At 47.0% G+C, this 16191-nt stretch overlaps 1 protein-coding gene across 1 annotated transcript; it reads right to left on the bottom strand.

The window, feature by feature from the left end:
* Window positions 1-171: 171 nt before the first annotated feature.
* Window positions 172-11766, bottom strand: LOC143831526 (killer cell lectin-like receptor subfamily B member 1B allele A). The gene is made up of 5 exons (XM_077324575.1): window positions 11070-11766; window positions 8579-8677; window positions 6185-6280; window positions 3769-3926; window positions 172-355 (listed from the first exon to the last, which is right to left on the bottom strand). Exons 1-5 carry the CDS (start codon window positions 11152-11154, stop codon window positions 242-244), a joined length of 552 nt encoding a protein of 183 aa, XP_077180690.1. The 5' UTR covers window positions 11155-11766; the 3' UTR covers window positions 172-241.
* Between the last annotated feature and the right edge of the window lie 4425 nt (window positions 11767-16191).

The following is a 16191-nucleotide window of genomic DNA, read 5'->3' as shown; positions in this document are numbered from 1 at the left end:
TGCCATGTTGTGACATTTTAAAGTCTTTTAATGGGAGTTTTAATGGGTTTTTTAAGACATTGTAACCTGCCACGAGCCATTTGGGAGTGGCGGGAAATAAATTGAAATAATAATAATAATAATAATAATAATAATAATAATAATAATAATAATAATAATAATAATAATAATAATAATAATACACCTTGGCCTGTATCGTTTGGAAAGAAAAGCAGCTTAGAGTGTGCCCATCCGGAGGTACTCACAGTTCTTTCTCCAAGGGAGATCCGTCCACCCACTCCCAGGTCCCGTTTTCAGAAGGCTTGACCGTGAGCCCCAACCAGGCAGCTTCTGTTGTGAAGTTCTGTATGAACACCTATAATGGGGAAAATATGAGGTTTGCATTTTGAACACCCATAAGCTGCTCATGCTGAGAGGCTAGAGTTGCTAACCTCTAGGTCAGGGGCAGCTGGTGATTCCCTGGGATATCTGGGTGATAGAGGTTAGTTCCCCTGGGGAAAGCAGCTGCTTATAAGGGTGGACCGTATTGCATTAGACTCTGCTGAAGTCTCTCTCCTCCCCAACCCCCAGACTCCATCCCCCAAATCTGCAGGTGTCTCCCAACTTGAAGCTGGCAAGCCTACGAGATTCAACAAATCAATATTCCCAAGCTCGTATCTCCTGCAGTACAGTGCGGAATACCTAGGGATTAAGGGCCAAATTAGACATTAGATTCCCCCCCCCCCCCGGTGTGTTGATCTTGATCCGACTTTTACAGACAGACTGCAGCTTCTGGGAGTTAGGTTCCTAGGCAATATGGGCCTGATTTGCATCAGGACTGCCATGCAGGGGAAAGGAGGTGCTTTCATAACCTCCATGATATTTTTGTGGCCTGAAATGGTCTTGTGATGTTTGGAGAACCCAGGTTGCATGCTAAATTACTTGACAGGTGCAAATGGACATGCAAATGCTTGTCTATAACATTAGAATTTAAGCCCGCTGTATAAAAAATACAGCAGGTGCTAGAAGGCCGTGGGTGGATGCAGGAGGTCCCTGGCTGCCTCCCCCACGGCCGCCTCCCCCCCCCCAGGCCCTGGCTTCAGAGTGGGGCTGAAGCCTCCCCCAGGAGCCCTCTTCCTCCCCCGCCCCCCCCCCCGATCTGCTGGTTTCAGCACAGGGCTTGGACACCTGGGCTGAAGCCTCCCCCATCTGCTGGCTTCAGCATGGGGCTTGGAGCGGCTGCTCTGAGCCCGATGCAGAAACCTCCCCTGGCCGGCCCCCTCCCCCCGATGCTGCAGCTTCAATGCCGAGCTCGGAGCAGGCCTGGCGCATCATGGATTTGCCGGGCCTGCTCCAAGCCCTGCGCTGAAGCCTCCCCCACTGGCCCCCTCCCCACCGAGGCCGCAGCTTGAGCGCTAGGCTCGGAGGAGGCCCAGCGCATCCAGACATAGCAGGCCTGCTCCGAGGCCGGTGCTGAAGCCTCCCCCGTCTGGCCCCCTCCCCTGAGGCTCCACCGGCCCCCTCCCCCTCCCACCCCAAGGCTTTGCAGTGGGGAAAGGAGCAGGACTGTCTTTGATGCGGCGGCCTGCTCCTTTCCCTGCTCAGAAGGCTCTCCCCCTGATCCCTCTCCCTCTTGAGGCCCCGGCTTCGGCGTGGGGAAAGGAGCAGGCCTGCTGTGTGCTCCTTTCCTGGTGGTGAAGCCTCTTGCCCTGGCCCTCTTACCTCCGAGTCCGGGATGGGCCAAGGGGCCAATCGGGAGCCGTGCGCTGCGTGGCTCTCGATTGGCCCCTTGGCCCTGGACTGACACTTGGAGGCGCCGATCAGGAGCCGCTTTGTGGCTCCCGATTGGTCCCTTCGAGTATTTATCCCAGACTCGCCCGCCCCTTTCTCCGCCCACTTAGCCCTTACTGCTTTATTGCTATCGCTCCCGCGGGAGCAGTTTAGTTAGGAGGATTCCTTGTCCAGATGAAGGTGGCAATTCAGCCTTAGACATTAATTTTTAACAAATATTGCAAAGTTGCAGAAGATTAACTATCCTGCTAGTTTCAAAGGCCCACTCTTGAATGTGAGATTAATCTGCTCAGTGTCATGCTCTTTAAGAGCATTTGTTGTTTCTGTACCTCACTGTAGCATGGGAGACGGATCTTGGGCATCCCTTCATCATTATAGGTAACTAGAAAATAAGCCCGCTGTAATCCAAATACAGCGGGCTCTAGGGAGGCTGTGGAGGTAGAGGGGCCAGAGCACCGAGGCCAGGTGTTGGCCATCTGGGAAGGCGGCAGCGAGTAATCCTGGCCCGCCCCCCGGCTCGTGGCTTACCGGAGTGCGTGTGCAAGGCAGGAAGCGGAGGCAACCAGGCTGGAGGGCAGGAGAGAGCTGGTTACTGGAGTCTGGAGCCGCTCAGGGCAGCCCGTTGTTGGTGGCGGCCGCGCCCGCGCATCGAGCCGCACCCGGCTCGGATCGGGCCGCGCCCGGAAGCCACGCCCGCGGATCAGGCCGCGCCCGGAAGCCACGCCCGCGTATCGGGCCGCACCTGGAAGCCACGCCCGCGGATCGGGCCGCGCCCGCGAGCCGTGCCCGCGGATCGGGCCGCGCGGGCGCAGCCCGGCCCTGATTCCCTCTCCCTGCCCTCTCGCAGTAAGTAGCTTCCCGGGCTGCAAGCTTGCGGCCTGGGAAGTTTTTTACTGCGGGGGGGGCGGGGAGAGGGAGCTGCGGCCCGGCGCCATGGCCTTCGTGACCCGGCGCCGGGCTGCGGCCCGCAGGTTGGGGACCACTGCTATAGACGGCGAGCCAGGTAATGTTGCTTTTCGGGTTTTTTTTTTTTTTTTTTTTATGTCGGTGTCTCCCCGGAGGTTTCCATTGCGGCCATGCGGGCTGGGAGCCCCCAGGCGGGCGGCTTAATGCGAGGCGCGCCAGGGAATGGTGCGTTTCGGGTTTTTTTTTTTTTTTGTATGTCTGTTTCTCCTCGGAAGTTTCCTTAGCGGCCATGTGGGCTGGGAGCCCCCAGGCCGGCGGCTTAATGCGAGGCGCGCTAAGGAATGGGGCTTTTCGTCTGTTGTTTTTTTTTTTTATGTTGGTGTTTCCCCGGAGGTTTCTGTTGGGGCCATGCGGGCTGGCCTCTCGGGGCGACCGGCCTTTTTTTTTTTTTTTTATGTTGGTGTTTCCCCGGAGGTCTCCTTAGCGGCCATGTGGGCTGGGAGCCCCCAGGCCGGCTGCTTAATGCGAGGCGCGCCAGGGAATGGTGCTTTTCGTCTGTTTATTTTTCTTTTTATGTTGGTGTTTACCCGGAGGTTTCTGTTGTGGCCATGCGGGCTGGCCTCTCGGGGCGTCAGTCCGGCGGCAAAGAAGCAACTGCGAGCCGCGCTGCGTGCGGCTCACAATTGCTCGGGGCTGGGAATCGGAGGGACCAATCGGCAGGCACTTCGCGCCTGCCGATTGGTCCCTCCGATTGTCTGTACGGAGGAAGGGTCCAATCCGGACCCTTCCTCATCCCGGACACATCCCGCCTCAGAACGCCTTACCGTTTTATTTAGTCCGTGGCACCCGTGGCGCCACGGGCGGTGTTAAGATAACAATCAGGCAAAATGAAGGGGGCAAAACACAAGACATTCAGTTATTCAGCAGAGAATGTTAGCACCCTGATTCTAAAATGAAGTCACATCAAGATGTAGACATATTTCTGCTTCCTCAAACAAATTCCCCTTGTTGGATCAGGGGGATGCACAATTTTATGGTTCTCAGCCCAACTTCTCTCCCAGGCTGAACGCCTTCCATAGGTATTTCTTTTACCTTCTCCTCTGTGTTCTGAATCACAACCAGCGTGGAGTTCTTTGCTCTGCAGTCCTCTTGGCTCTTGGCCCAGGTTTTTGTATGCTCAGAGATCCAGTAGCAGGTCTCCCTGTGCAACTTCCAATTTTCTGGGCATATTTTGCACTGCTTGACATCCTCTAGAAGTAGAAAGGGAAAGAGACAAAAAACAAAATGGTTTAAAATTTAGATGATTTAACTTTCTCCCCCCCCAAAAAAAATGTGATTTCTCGCAAGCAATGCAATGTACCCCTGCAAACATTGTGAAACATTTGTGAAAAGCACATCAGAGGGTTTCCAAGACATTCTTTGATATCGAAAGTTAGAAAAATTCATATTAGAGCTATAATTTCCCATGGAACTGAATTCCAGAATAAAAGAGGTTGACTGTGGGGCGACAATCTTTCAGCGTAATATAGGAGGACATGGCCCCTTCCACTCAGGAATGGTTACTTCCTTAGGCAATGATGTCTCCTTCAGGGATGAGTCTCAAGTGTCCAGATTTCACCCGAGGATTGACATCAGGGTTTCATCCATGCTTCTATTCCTGCTTGGGAGCAGACGGTGTACTTTAGCATTTAGCATTTGTCCAATGTCAGTTTCAAACAGGCCGTGTGCTGCAAATTAATATTTCACGCAATATTAAAGAAGGCTGAAGGGCTGCCTGAAATCTACCCCTCAGTGTGAGGAGGATCTGGCTGTGCCATGGGGTAAGCTTCCTCTCCCTCTCTCCCTGATTTTGCTGCCTTGGGGAAGAGGGGGATTTTCAAATTACTCTTTTAATTTCCTTCGGTATGTTCAGAAAGGGTATAGTTGCCCTTTTCACTAAACTTGGAGTATTGCTTCCATTTTTTTTAACCAGACGTTTTTCGCAGTGTCACTTTCTGGAACGATAACAATGGTCCCAATATTTCAATAAAACACTTTGCTACAACATAGAGGGGTTCCTTGTCCAGAGGAAGGTGTCAACTCAGACATTAATTTTTAGCCAATATTTCAAAGTTGCATGTGGTTAACTTTGTCGCTACAAGCCACTACCATTTCAGGGTGCCCTAAAAGGTAAAGGTAAAGGTATCCGGATCATGTCTACTGCTGTTCATCCTGTCCCTTTCTTATAACAAGAAACAAGCTGCCATGGCTGGGGCTCCCCCTCGGCGTGGCACTGCGCAGCTGCTGATGGCAGCGCCCCACAGCAGGCGGCGGGAAGTCAGGGACACCGGCAGGCGCCCCCCCCCCGGGGCCTTAGTAAAATTGTCAAGCGTTGACCGGTTCCCATTGATAAAAAGGTTGGGGACCACTGATATAGGGGAAAGGAAAGTTTGTGTGTGACATGTACACTGAATTGAAAGCTTTTGAAGCAAAACTAAATAGTTTTGTGAAGCAAGTTAGTGAAGGTAACTTTTCAAACTTCTCATGCTGCAATGGACTAAAATTTGAGGAGGATGGGAATTCACAATTCAGTGTTGAAAGACACATCAAAGCACTGAACCTCTTGCCGGTGGAATTTCAGAACAGATTCACTGATTGCCATAAGCATCGAAAGGAAATAAGAATTTTTCAGAATCAATCTGAAGTAGCACCAGAAGATGCATGTCCCTTTTTTCAGATGGAACTAATTGAATTGCAAGCCAGCGATCATCTCAGAGACATTCACAAAAAAAATAGTCTGTTAGATTTCTGTTCTGGTCTACCTGATATATTTGTCAACCTAAAGTAATTTGCTGCAGGCATGTTCACAGCCTTCGGCACCACATACATCTGTGAACAAACCTTTTCCAATATGAAAATTGTGAAATCAAAGTGTAGGTCAGGACTTGCAGATGAACATTTACATGACATTTTAAGAGTATCCATCCCAAACCTTGACTTGGACATCAATGCCTTGGCCAAAAGAAAACAGCCACAAAAATCACACTGACTCGGCAAGCACATGTAGCTAAATAAAAGGCTTCCACAGTAAAATATTGTTCCAAAAGGGATTGCATTGAACGTTAACGTTAACATTTTTTACTTTTGATCTAAATAAGTAGGTTAATAATTTTGCTACATTTTGATTTATGATGCGGTCCTCTTTAGGCACTGGGCATGCTAATGTGGCCCCCGTGTGACTAAAGGCTGGGGACCCCTGCTGTAGATCATTCTGGAATCCTGTTGGATCATAAATCTCTTAAATCTGCTCTCTGCCTATACAGAAAGGGAGCAAGACATTGACTTGGGCCTTCAGGGCAAAATGTTCCGACCATGACATCCTTGCAGATTGCTGGCCTTAAAGGTGCCATTGGACTCACAACGTTGTTGTCCAGGAGAGGGTGCATGAAGCCTTCCCCGTCTGACAGCTAGATATCTCTGGGACTTGTGCAAACCAGCACTTGAGTCACATGCAAATGGCTGAGGTTACCTTTGGTGCTATTTCCTGGAGAGCTGCATGCAAAGTGCTTCAATTGTAGCCAGAGCTCGGGGTCAGGAAGACACTTGGGTTCTTTGCCCTGTAAAACTTAAACCACATGTCAGTAGTAACAATAAGGAGCTATTGAATTGCAATCAAGGGAGCTAATTCCACGCAGTCCTGTGTATCAAATCTAGGGTTTTAGTGAGATAATAGAAATTAAAGTAACTGGAATTTATTTAAGGTATTTTTATTGATGGTTCAATTTTGAGACTGCCCCTCCCCGACTGGTAGATTCGCAGCAGATTACAGCAATTATATACATTTAAAACTATAAAAATATAAAAACATCATAAAATACAGTACCACCACAGTTTAGTTGGCAAATTCTGTGATTGTGATAGTAAAATGCCCCCTATGCAAGGGAAGTCTAATATAGGTAGGGGAAAACATGGCAAGGAGAGGAAGGAGACCCATAGTATATCTAGGCCAACCTTGAAGAGTGCTGTTTTACAGGCCCTGTGGAACTTTGACAGCTTTGTCAGGGCCCAGTTCTCTACTAGTAATTTATTCCACCAGGTGGGAACAAGGGCTGAAAAGACTGGCTCTAGTCAAAGCTAACCAGATCTTTCTGGGGCCAGTGATGACCAACAAGTTAGCATCTGTTTAACATAATGTTCTTTGGGGAACATATTGGAAGACATGGTCCCTCAGATATGCGAGGCCCAGACAACATAACAATTTAAAGATTAACACTGGTACCTTACTACTACTACTACTACTACTACTACTACTACTACTACTACTACTACTACTACTACTACTATTTATATCCTGCCGCTCTCCGTGGACTCATGGCGGGTTACACAAAACAAATTAAAACCTCAATAAAACCAATCACAATCGTTTAATACCATAAAACCCACAAAAGGCGGCATAATCCCCATTCCTCCCCCCATCTACAGTCAAACATCACAGGGTATAGATTCGCCAAATGGGGTAGTATTGGCTGGCGGAGGGGCCCCAGTTGTTCCTGAAAAACCATCCTCAACTAAAGACCTGGCGGAAGAGCTCTATTTTGCAGGCCCTGCGGAACAGAGACAGCTCCGTGAGGGTCCCCAGCTCTTCTGGTGGAGCTCATTCCACCAGGTTGGGGCCAGGACTTGAACAGGCATGCTTCTCTGGGACCAGGGACCACAAGGATATTAGCACCCACAGATCAAAGAACGTTGTGGGGGGCATTAGCACACAAGCGGTCCCTCAGATAGGGAGGACCCAAGCTGCAGATGGCCTTAAAGGTTAGTACCAAAAACTCCGGGCCACAACTGGCAACCAATGCAGTGAGGCCACTGGCAACTGTATTATGCACCAGCTGTAATTTCTGGGCCAAAGACAAGGGTAGGCCCGCATACAGCAAGTTACAGTAGTCTAATCTGGAGAGAACTGTTGCATGGATCACTGAAGGGCTGATACAGCCAGCATTTTTCACCGAGACTCAAGGCAGATTGCACTTTTTAAAATTCATTGAATCAGGCCAGGGTTTTCCCCAGTCTGGTCATGGGAACCGCATTCCTAAACTTGTTCTGGCTTGGTATAAGACAACTTGTATATTGTCAAAGCAACAGTGTAAGACTTGAGTTGTGAGTCACTTTCCTTGGACTGTGCCTAGGGTCGCCAGCTCCAGGTTGGGAATGCATGAAGATTTTGAGGAGGACTCTTTGGAGGACGAGGGCTTCAGCGGGGTATAATGCCATAGGCCTATTCTCCGAAGCATCCATTTTCTACAGGGGTATTGATCTCTGTAGTCTTGAGATGAGCGATAATTCGAGGAGATTCCCAGGTCCCGCCTGGAGACTGGCATCCCTAATTGTGTCCACTAACGTATTTTATTATATGAAATGAGAGCCAGTTTGGTGTAGTGGTTAGGAGTGCGGACTTCTAATCTGGCGAGCCGGGTTCGATTCTGCGCTCCCCCACATGCAACCAGCTGGGTGACCTTGGGCTCACCACGGCACTGATAAAACTGTTCTGACCGAGCAGTGATATAAGGGCTCTCTCAGCCTCACCCACCCCACAGGGTGTCTGTTGTGGGGAGAGGAAAGGGAAGGCGACTGTAAGCTGCTTTGAGACTCCTTCGGGTAGAGGAAAGCAGCATAAAATAACCAACTCTTCTTCTTCAGTAATATCAGGGCTCTCTCAGCCTCACCTCCCTTCACAGGGTGTCTGTTGTGGGTAAAATAAAGGGAAGGCGAATGTAAGCCACTTTGAGCCTCCTTCGGGTAGGGAAAAGCGGCATATAAGAACCAACTCTTCTTATTATTGTTATTTAGAAGATCTCTACAAGCTTCATATGCCCATTCATCTACTTCAGGATGGGAGACCAGCTTCAAGGGCCGATTTACTCACCCCAGATTGCCAGTGTTATGACAGCTCCCATGAGGAGGAGAATCACCACCGAGGCCACCCCAAGAGCAACTCGATACCCCTGGGCACGCTGAGGAGTACCTGTGAGAATGAACCACGGGCAAAAGTCATGGAGCAATCGATGTAGGAAGCAACTCGATTCATTATTAAAGTTCCGATGCTGATTTTTTAAAATAGTTTTTATATGGAGGCTAATCATTGCAGCACTTGTGAACTAGCTAATTTTTTGTATCAGAATGGAATTTTATTATCATTATCATTATTATTATTATTATTATATTGGATTTATTACCTGCTGCTCTCTGCAAGCTGGGTTGCAGCAGGTTACAACATTAAAAACTCCGCAATAAAATACAACCACCGCCAACTAAAAACTATTCTGAGTCCGATGACCAACTAACCCTCCCCACTCACCTCTGGTTGACAACACTCCCGTCTAACACCTCAGGGGAAAGGATGTAATATTTTGGAGCCCGAACTGATGAGGGGCCCTCAAATGTATCGCCACCTAGCCTCAACCAAATGTCCAGCAGAAGAGCTCCATCTTGTAGGCCCTGTAGGCCCTGCACAAGCTCCATCAGGGCCCTTAATTCTTCTGGGAGTTTGTTCCACTAGGTTGGGACCAGGACAATGGATTTCATATTCATCTAACCCAGTGGTTCTCAACCTGGAGGTCGGGACCCTTTTGGGGGTTGAATGATCCTTTCCCAGGGGTCGTGGCAGGGCTAGCAGCTTGGCTGGGGGGGGGGTGCCATCTCCACAACAGCCTTGCAAGGTAGATTGAGAGGGCTATCATGTCCTCTCTCAACCTCCTTTTCTTCAGCCTGGAGAAAAGGAGGTTGAGAGGGGACATGCTAGCCCTCTTTAAGTATTTGAAAGGTTGTCACTTGGAGGAGGGCAGGATGCTGTTTCCGTTGGCTGCAGAGGAGAGGACACGCAGTAATGGGTTTAAACTACAAGTACAACGATATAGGCTAGATATCAGGAAAAACTTTTTCACAGTCAGAGTAGTTCAGCAGTGGAATAGGCTGCCTAAGGAGGTGGTGAGCTCCCCCTCACTGGCAGTCTTCAAGCAAAGGTTGGATACACACTTTTCTTGGATGCTTTAGGATGCTTCGGGCTGATCCTGCGTTGAGCAGGGGGTTGGACTAGATGGCCTATATGGCCCCTTCCAATTCTATGATTCTAAGATTCTATGAGATATAGTGTTCATCTGTCTGGAGCAGTGAAAAAGACTGAGATGAGCATGTTGGAACAAGAGACAGAGCTGAACTGAGAAACGACGGAAAAAAAACAATTAATATACAATCACGAACAACGGATCTTCACACCCTTGGTCAGTTTGGGTTTAATTTCTGTGAAAGAACCCTTGCATAATTTTATGGTTGGGGGTCACCACAACATGAGGAACTGTATTAAAGGGTCGCGGCATTAGGAAGGTTGAGAACCACTGATCTAACCCTACACTGTTCTAATTATTGAACTGATTATTTGCATTTTAATTTGCTGGGCAGAGAGTTGGAAACTATTGGGGCCACTATTTTTCTATATGTATAATTTAGTCAGGTTGTCTATCTGTCTTATATAAAAACAAGATATTTTCAAAAGTCGCCTAGAAGAAGAAAAAGTGCGCCAGAACTGGTAGCACACTGGAGAAGGAACGGAGATATGGCTGCTGTAAAAGGGGGAAAAATCTTACCAAGCTAGAAGGAGAAGACGACGCAGAAGAGACTATACAGTTGCAAATTACACAGGTCTTAGAGGGCATCGGAATGCTCACAAAGGAACTCCGAGACACCAAAGCTGACTTACAAAAGGAAATAACTGAAGTAAAGTAGGAAGAAGCTGAGGTTAAAAAAGAACTTTTAGTTTCTAAGAAAGAACTGTCATCTAAAGGAGATGTCCTTCAGAAAAGTGTGTAGGCAAACACATGACAAATTGAAGCCTGAAGCACCCTTCTCTGACTTGGATTCGGAGAAATTGATTTGGAAAAATCCAATGCAATTTGGCACCATTAAAGTCAATGGTCCCATTAAAGTCAATGGGAAATTTTTGCTTTCCGTCTACTCTGTTATCTGGAGGAGCAGGGTTTTGAGGTAGAGGCATTAAATTTGCAGCGTAGTTTCAAAACGCTTGGACTGGGGTGAGGGTCCACTTCTACCACCACCCAACGAGGGTGCCCCACCCAACCTCCATTGTTTCCAAGGGTGAGGGGGAAAAAGATTTTCTGTTCTTGTACATCATAGATATGAAGGAAATATCTATGGAATAAATTGGAATAATTATAAACAAAAAAGACATTTTGTACTAGCCAATGAATTGAATTTTCCTGGTTTTCAGGACAGGAGAGGCCTCCGGCAGTGGCCTGTGATTCAAATCGCGTTCCGGATTCTAGCAATCCTTTGTGAACGTTATTCCCCTGCACCACAATGAGACAACATCTCGCACAAAAAGAAACCAATGGGGCACTTACTGCTGCCAGGACAAGGATGTGGAGCCGCTGCAAAAGAATATATTTCCCGAACATTTAGATCCGCGTAGGCGATGACTTCAGCCATGCTATTCGGAGGAAGTCAATGACTCGGGGGGAAGGCTGGATGAGAACAGCAGAGGAGAACTTTGAAGCCACATGTTCGGCCAGCGTCACAGAACTCAGGAGGTCTCTGTCAGAGGTTTCCTCATTTCCTCTTCTCACAAGAATCTGATCATCAGCACCTGAACAAGCGAGTCTCTCTCTGTACTTTAAAATAACCTGTCAGCCTCTGCCTATCAGAATGCACAGAGGTCTGTGTACCTTCAAGTTGGTATCCTGCAGTCGCTTTGGATCATTGTTCTTGTGTTCTCCCCTGGTGTTCAGCGGTGTTGTCTTGCAACTGAAGCACGCGGAACCTTTTGTCAAGCCGCTGATTCCCCTTAAACAAATCTTGCTGTGGGGTGGCTTTTTGAGAAGCTGAAGGAAGTATGAGGTGATAATTTAAGACCTGCCACTCTCTCTTCAAAGGAAATGCCTGTGGTATTTCCTGTTTCACTGTCTAGTAAAGAAAATTTAATTGGAACAAAATAGCTTCAGAGACAGCTAGTGTGCTCTTAACTTTTGTCTCCGCCTATTCACACTTGCCCTCAGGAATTAACAGTGCCAGCCTAAGAAAAGTTCCTTGTGAGACTGGGGATCATTCCACACATATATTGTATAATATGTTTCCCATGTCCCTTTGCACAGGATTTTCCTGTTCAAAACAGGAAAATCTGCTTCTAAAATGCATTGACCAGAAGACCTCCAGCCACTACCAGGAGGTTGGCAATCCACTGCAGCATGATTTTTATCAAGTGGCAATGTTTATCTTCATGTTGTGAAAAGCCCTCACAATTGTTGCTAAAGGGACAGGAGCAAGATAGATATTTCTTCCCTCTAAGCCAGGGGTAGTCAACCTGTGGTCCTCCAGATGTCCATGGACTACAATTCCCATGAGCTCCCCTGCTCTAAGCAATCCAAAATTCAAGGTGGAGGACAAGCTGTCCAGGACTCTGCAGCCCAAAGAGCAGCTCCTGTGCAAGGGTCCAGCCTGTATTATATCAGAACGGATTTTGCAGCAGTGATACAAACAGCAGACTGAGTATAGCACCCATCAGAAACAACACCAGGGCATTTCTTTTTTCTCAGCAGAAGCTGGAGGCAAGCATATCAGCGGTTAACCATGGCTGTAACAGTAGAGCACGTAGCTTCTGTTAGCTTTAGAAACCATGTCGCCACACCACTGAGAGAAATAAATTGTGGTCTTCATTGGGAGAAACATCCCCCTGCTTGTATGAGACAGTGCCAAGGTGGGTGGTGGGTGGGCTTACTGTGTTGTTGCGTGGGGTGTGCTTTTCACACTTGAAGCAATCCATTGTCTGTTGTTGTGGTCAGCTAACCTTTACAGCTCAGGTAACTTTTATTGGTCTGCACCTCTTTCTCCCACCACCGTCAAGCGAGAGAGTCCCTTCTCATCACTTTGGCAGGGACTTTTACGTATTTGTTTATTTTATTTAATTTGGTCCAACATTTATAACCACGAGATGGATAAAGGAAGCCACACACCACAGATTGCAAGATCTGAGCAAGGCTGATAGATAGATAGATGATAGATAGATAGATAGATAGATAGATAGATAGATAGATAGATAGATAGATAGATAGATAGATAGATAGATAGATAGATAGATAGATAGATAGATAGATAGATAGATAGATAGATAGATAGATAGATAGATAGAGTCACTGTAAGAAGAAGAAGAGTTGGTTCTTATATGCCGCTTTTCCCTACCCGAAGGAGGCTCAAAGCGGCTTACAGTCGCCTTTCCATTCCTCTCCCCACAACAGACACCCTGTGGGGTGGGTGAGGCTGAGAGAGCGCTGATATCACTGCCTGGTCAGAACAGTTTTCTCAGTGCCGTGGCGAGCCCAAGGTCACCCATCTGGCTGCATGTGGAGGAGTGCAGAATCGAACCCAGCATGCCAGAATAGAAGTCTGCACTCTCAACCACTACGCCAAGCTGGCTCCGGCCGAGTTCCCCTGGCGTCTGCAGATTAACAGAGCAGACAGGAGGTGGTAGGAAGGGCTTCTAACTCTGGAGAGCCGCTGCCAGCCTGGCTGATCTCAATACTCTGGAGGCAGACTCAGTTTAAGGCAGCTCCGTGGGTTCATTGATTCTGCAGCAATGCCATCCCTCATGAGATCAGAGCAGAATCCCAAGTCTGCTTTGCATTTAACTTGCAGAAGTTGCTTCCTCCCCACCCCTTCCCCACCCAAATATCAGCCACAAGAACAAGCAAGTGGGTGTTTTGCGTAGGAAGTGTGAGTGAAAATGCTGCCTTTGAGGCTGGAAAGTGGGTATTCTGGGTTGCGAAAAGGAAGCGGAGGACACAGGTCTACAGTAGAGTGTGCCTAAGAAAAGGATGGGCCAAACCACAGGTATTTTTTTGCCCTTCAGTGTGCAGGAGCTCTCTCGATCCTAAAATTCAAGGGAGCAGTAAATGGAATCAGAAGGAGGGAAGACGCAAATGATTTATGATACGATGACTGCATTTTAGAAGTTAAATGCTGTCATCCTGGTATATTTATATTTATATTTATATTTATATTTATATTTATATTTATATTTATATTTATATTTATATTTATATTTATATTTATATTTATATTTATATTTATATTTATATTTATATTTATATTTATATTTATATTTATATTTATATTTATATTTATATTTATATTTATATGAAGAAGAAGAAGAAGAAGAAGAAGAAGAAGAAGAAGAAGAAGAAGAAGAAGAAGAGTTGGTTCTTATATGCCGTTTTTCCCTACCCGAAGGAGACTCAAAGCGGCTTACAGTCGCCTTCTCTTTCCTCTCCCCACAACAGACACCCTGTGGGGTGGGTGAGGCTGAGAGAGCCCTGATATCACTGCTCAGTCAGAACAGGTTTATCAGTGTCGTGGCGAGCCCAAGGTCACCCAGCTGGCTGCATGTGGGGGAGTGCAGAATCGAACCTGGCATACCAGATTAGAAGTCCGCACTCCTAACCACTACACCAAACTGGCTCTATTTATATTTACATTTACGTTTACGTTTACGTTTACGTTTACGTTTATATTTATATACCACCACTCTCAAATGTCTCACGGCGGTTTACTAAAATTCATAAGTACAATAAAATCCTGTAAACCCCCATTAAAACGTAATTAAAACACAATATCACGATGGAAGATAATAAATATATACTGTGTAGGCACTGTCCATTTATCGGTGAAAATGACTCTTTGGGAAAGAGTCATTCTGCAAACTTGTATTAACAGAATTGCCAACTCTGGGCTGAGAAATTTCTGGAGATTTGGGGGGACAGCCTGAAGGAGGGGGAGAGACCTCAGCGAAGTATAATGCCACAGTCTACCCTCTCTTAGATCCACATCTCCAGCAGGATTGACCACAGAGTTAAACTACAGAATTCTGGGTGAATCCTAGAGCGTTACCTGTCACAGAAACATTAATGAATATGGCTTAGTATGAAGAAGAAGAAGAGTTGGTTCTTATATGCCGCTTTTCCCTACCCGAAGGAGGCTCAAAGCGGCTTACAGTCGCCTTCCCATTCCTCTCCCCACAACAGACACCCTGTGGGGTGGGTGAGGCTGAGAGACCCCTGATATCACTGTTCGGTCAGGACAGCTTTATCAGTGCCGTGGCAAGCCCAAGGTCACCCAGCTGGCTGCATGTGGGGGAGCGGGGAATCGAACCCGGCATGCCAGATTAGAAGTCCGCACTCCTAACCACTACACCAAACTGGCTCTCTGAGGCATAACATATCTTCAGAAAGCTTGCAGATATTCTTGAGATGACACTGTCCTTCCTTGACTGCCAGGGCAGATGATGAAGTTCTGCCTGAGCCTAGTTTCATCCCACATTTTATTCTCATTTCCTCATCCATGTGTCTTGTTTTTAATATTACAGTGTAAGTCTTTAAGGAGAGCCTGTTTTATTTTATTTTTTAATTGTATACCTTGTGATATGCAGGCTCTTTGACAAACAAAGTAGATGTTTAAGTAGATGTTTAAGTTAGAGGGCTTCTAAAGGAGACATTCTCTCGATCTGTTCTTTTCCATAAAAACAGAAGGCGCTTTGGAAATGTTAAAAAACACGACAACAAAACTGAAAAGGGGTATTTGTAAGGTCTTGGGCAATACAGTCTTTGTAAGTTTGCCACATCTTCCCTGGGGAATCCCTGGAGATTTGGGGGAGGGGGTGCTTCTGGAGGGGGCAGTTGGGACAAGAATTATATCTAGATTCTGTGGTACACTATAGAGTTTGTCCTCTGAACCTGTTATTTCTTCCAAGGGAACAATTCTTTGTAGTTTGGAGAGTAATCGTAATTCTGTGAGAACTCCAGGCCTTAACTGGAGGCTGGCTACCCTAATTCTGGCATCGTCCAGCAGCATAATGAATATAATATCCTTTAGTGGCCTGTAAGGCTCCTTTTCTTTTTTGTTTCACGGAAGAAAAAGCCCAGGTCTGAAATGCTGCAACCGTAGGCTTTGATAATGTTTGATCTCTTCCTGCAATCATCACACCCTGTGACTAAATGTACAAGTAGCAAATTTACTGAATTTTGTCTTGTTTCCTTTCTAGTGTCCAATTTTGTGCAAGGCTAACAGTAAAAAGTATCATCTTGAATAAAACTCTCTTCAGCTGCCACTTAAAGTGAAAGGGTAGGCATACCTGCTTTGGGGAAGTTGTTCCATAATCTTGGGGCTGCCACTAAAAAGGTCCTCTCTCATTTAACCCACCAGAAAAAAGCTTCTTTGACTGATGAGACAGTTAGGCGGGCCAGTCCCTATGATATATACCTTAGTCTAGCGATCCCCAACCTGTGGGCGATGGACCACATGTGGACCGTCGACTAATTGGAGGTGGGCCGCTAAGGACTTCTTCTCCCCCCCCCCCCCGGCCCTTTACAACACACTTCGGGTGTCATTGTCTCCCATCACTCCCAGATGGGACTATCTCGTTGCAGAGAAACAAGCTCAGGGTTCCCATTGATTTGTCATTGTCATGAGTTAAAATTT

This window comes from Paroedura picta, chromosome 3, assembly GCF_049243985.1.
Source record: "Paroedura picta isolate Pp20150507F chromosome 3, Ppicta_v3.0, whole genome shotgun sequence".
Classification (NCBI taxonomy): Eukaryota; Metazoa; Chordata; class Lepidosauria; order Squamata; family Gekkonidae; genus Paroedura; species Paroedura picta.
The sequence above is the reverse complement of the archived record's forward strand: the minus strand, read 5'-3'. Positions and strand labels throughout refer to the sequence as shown.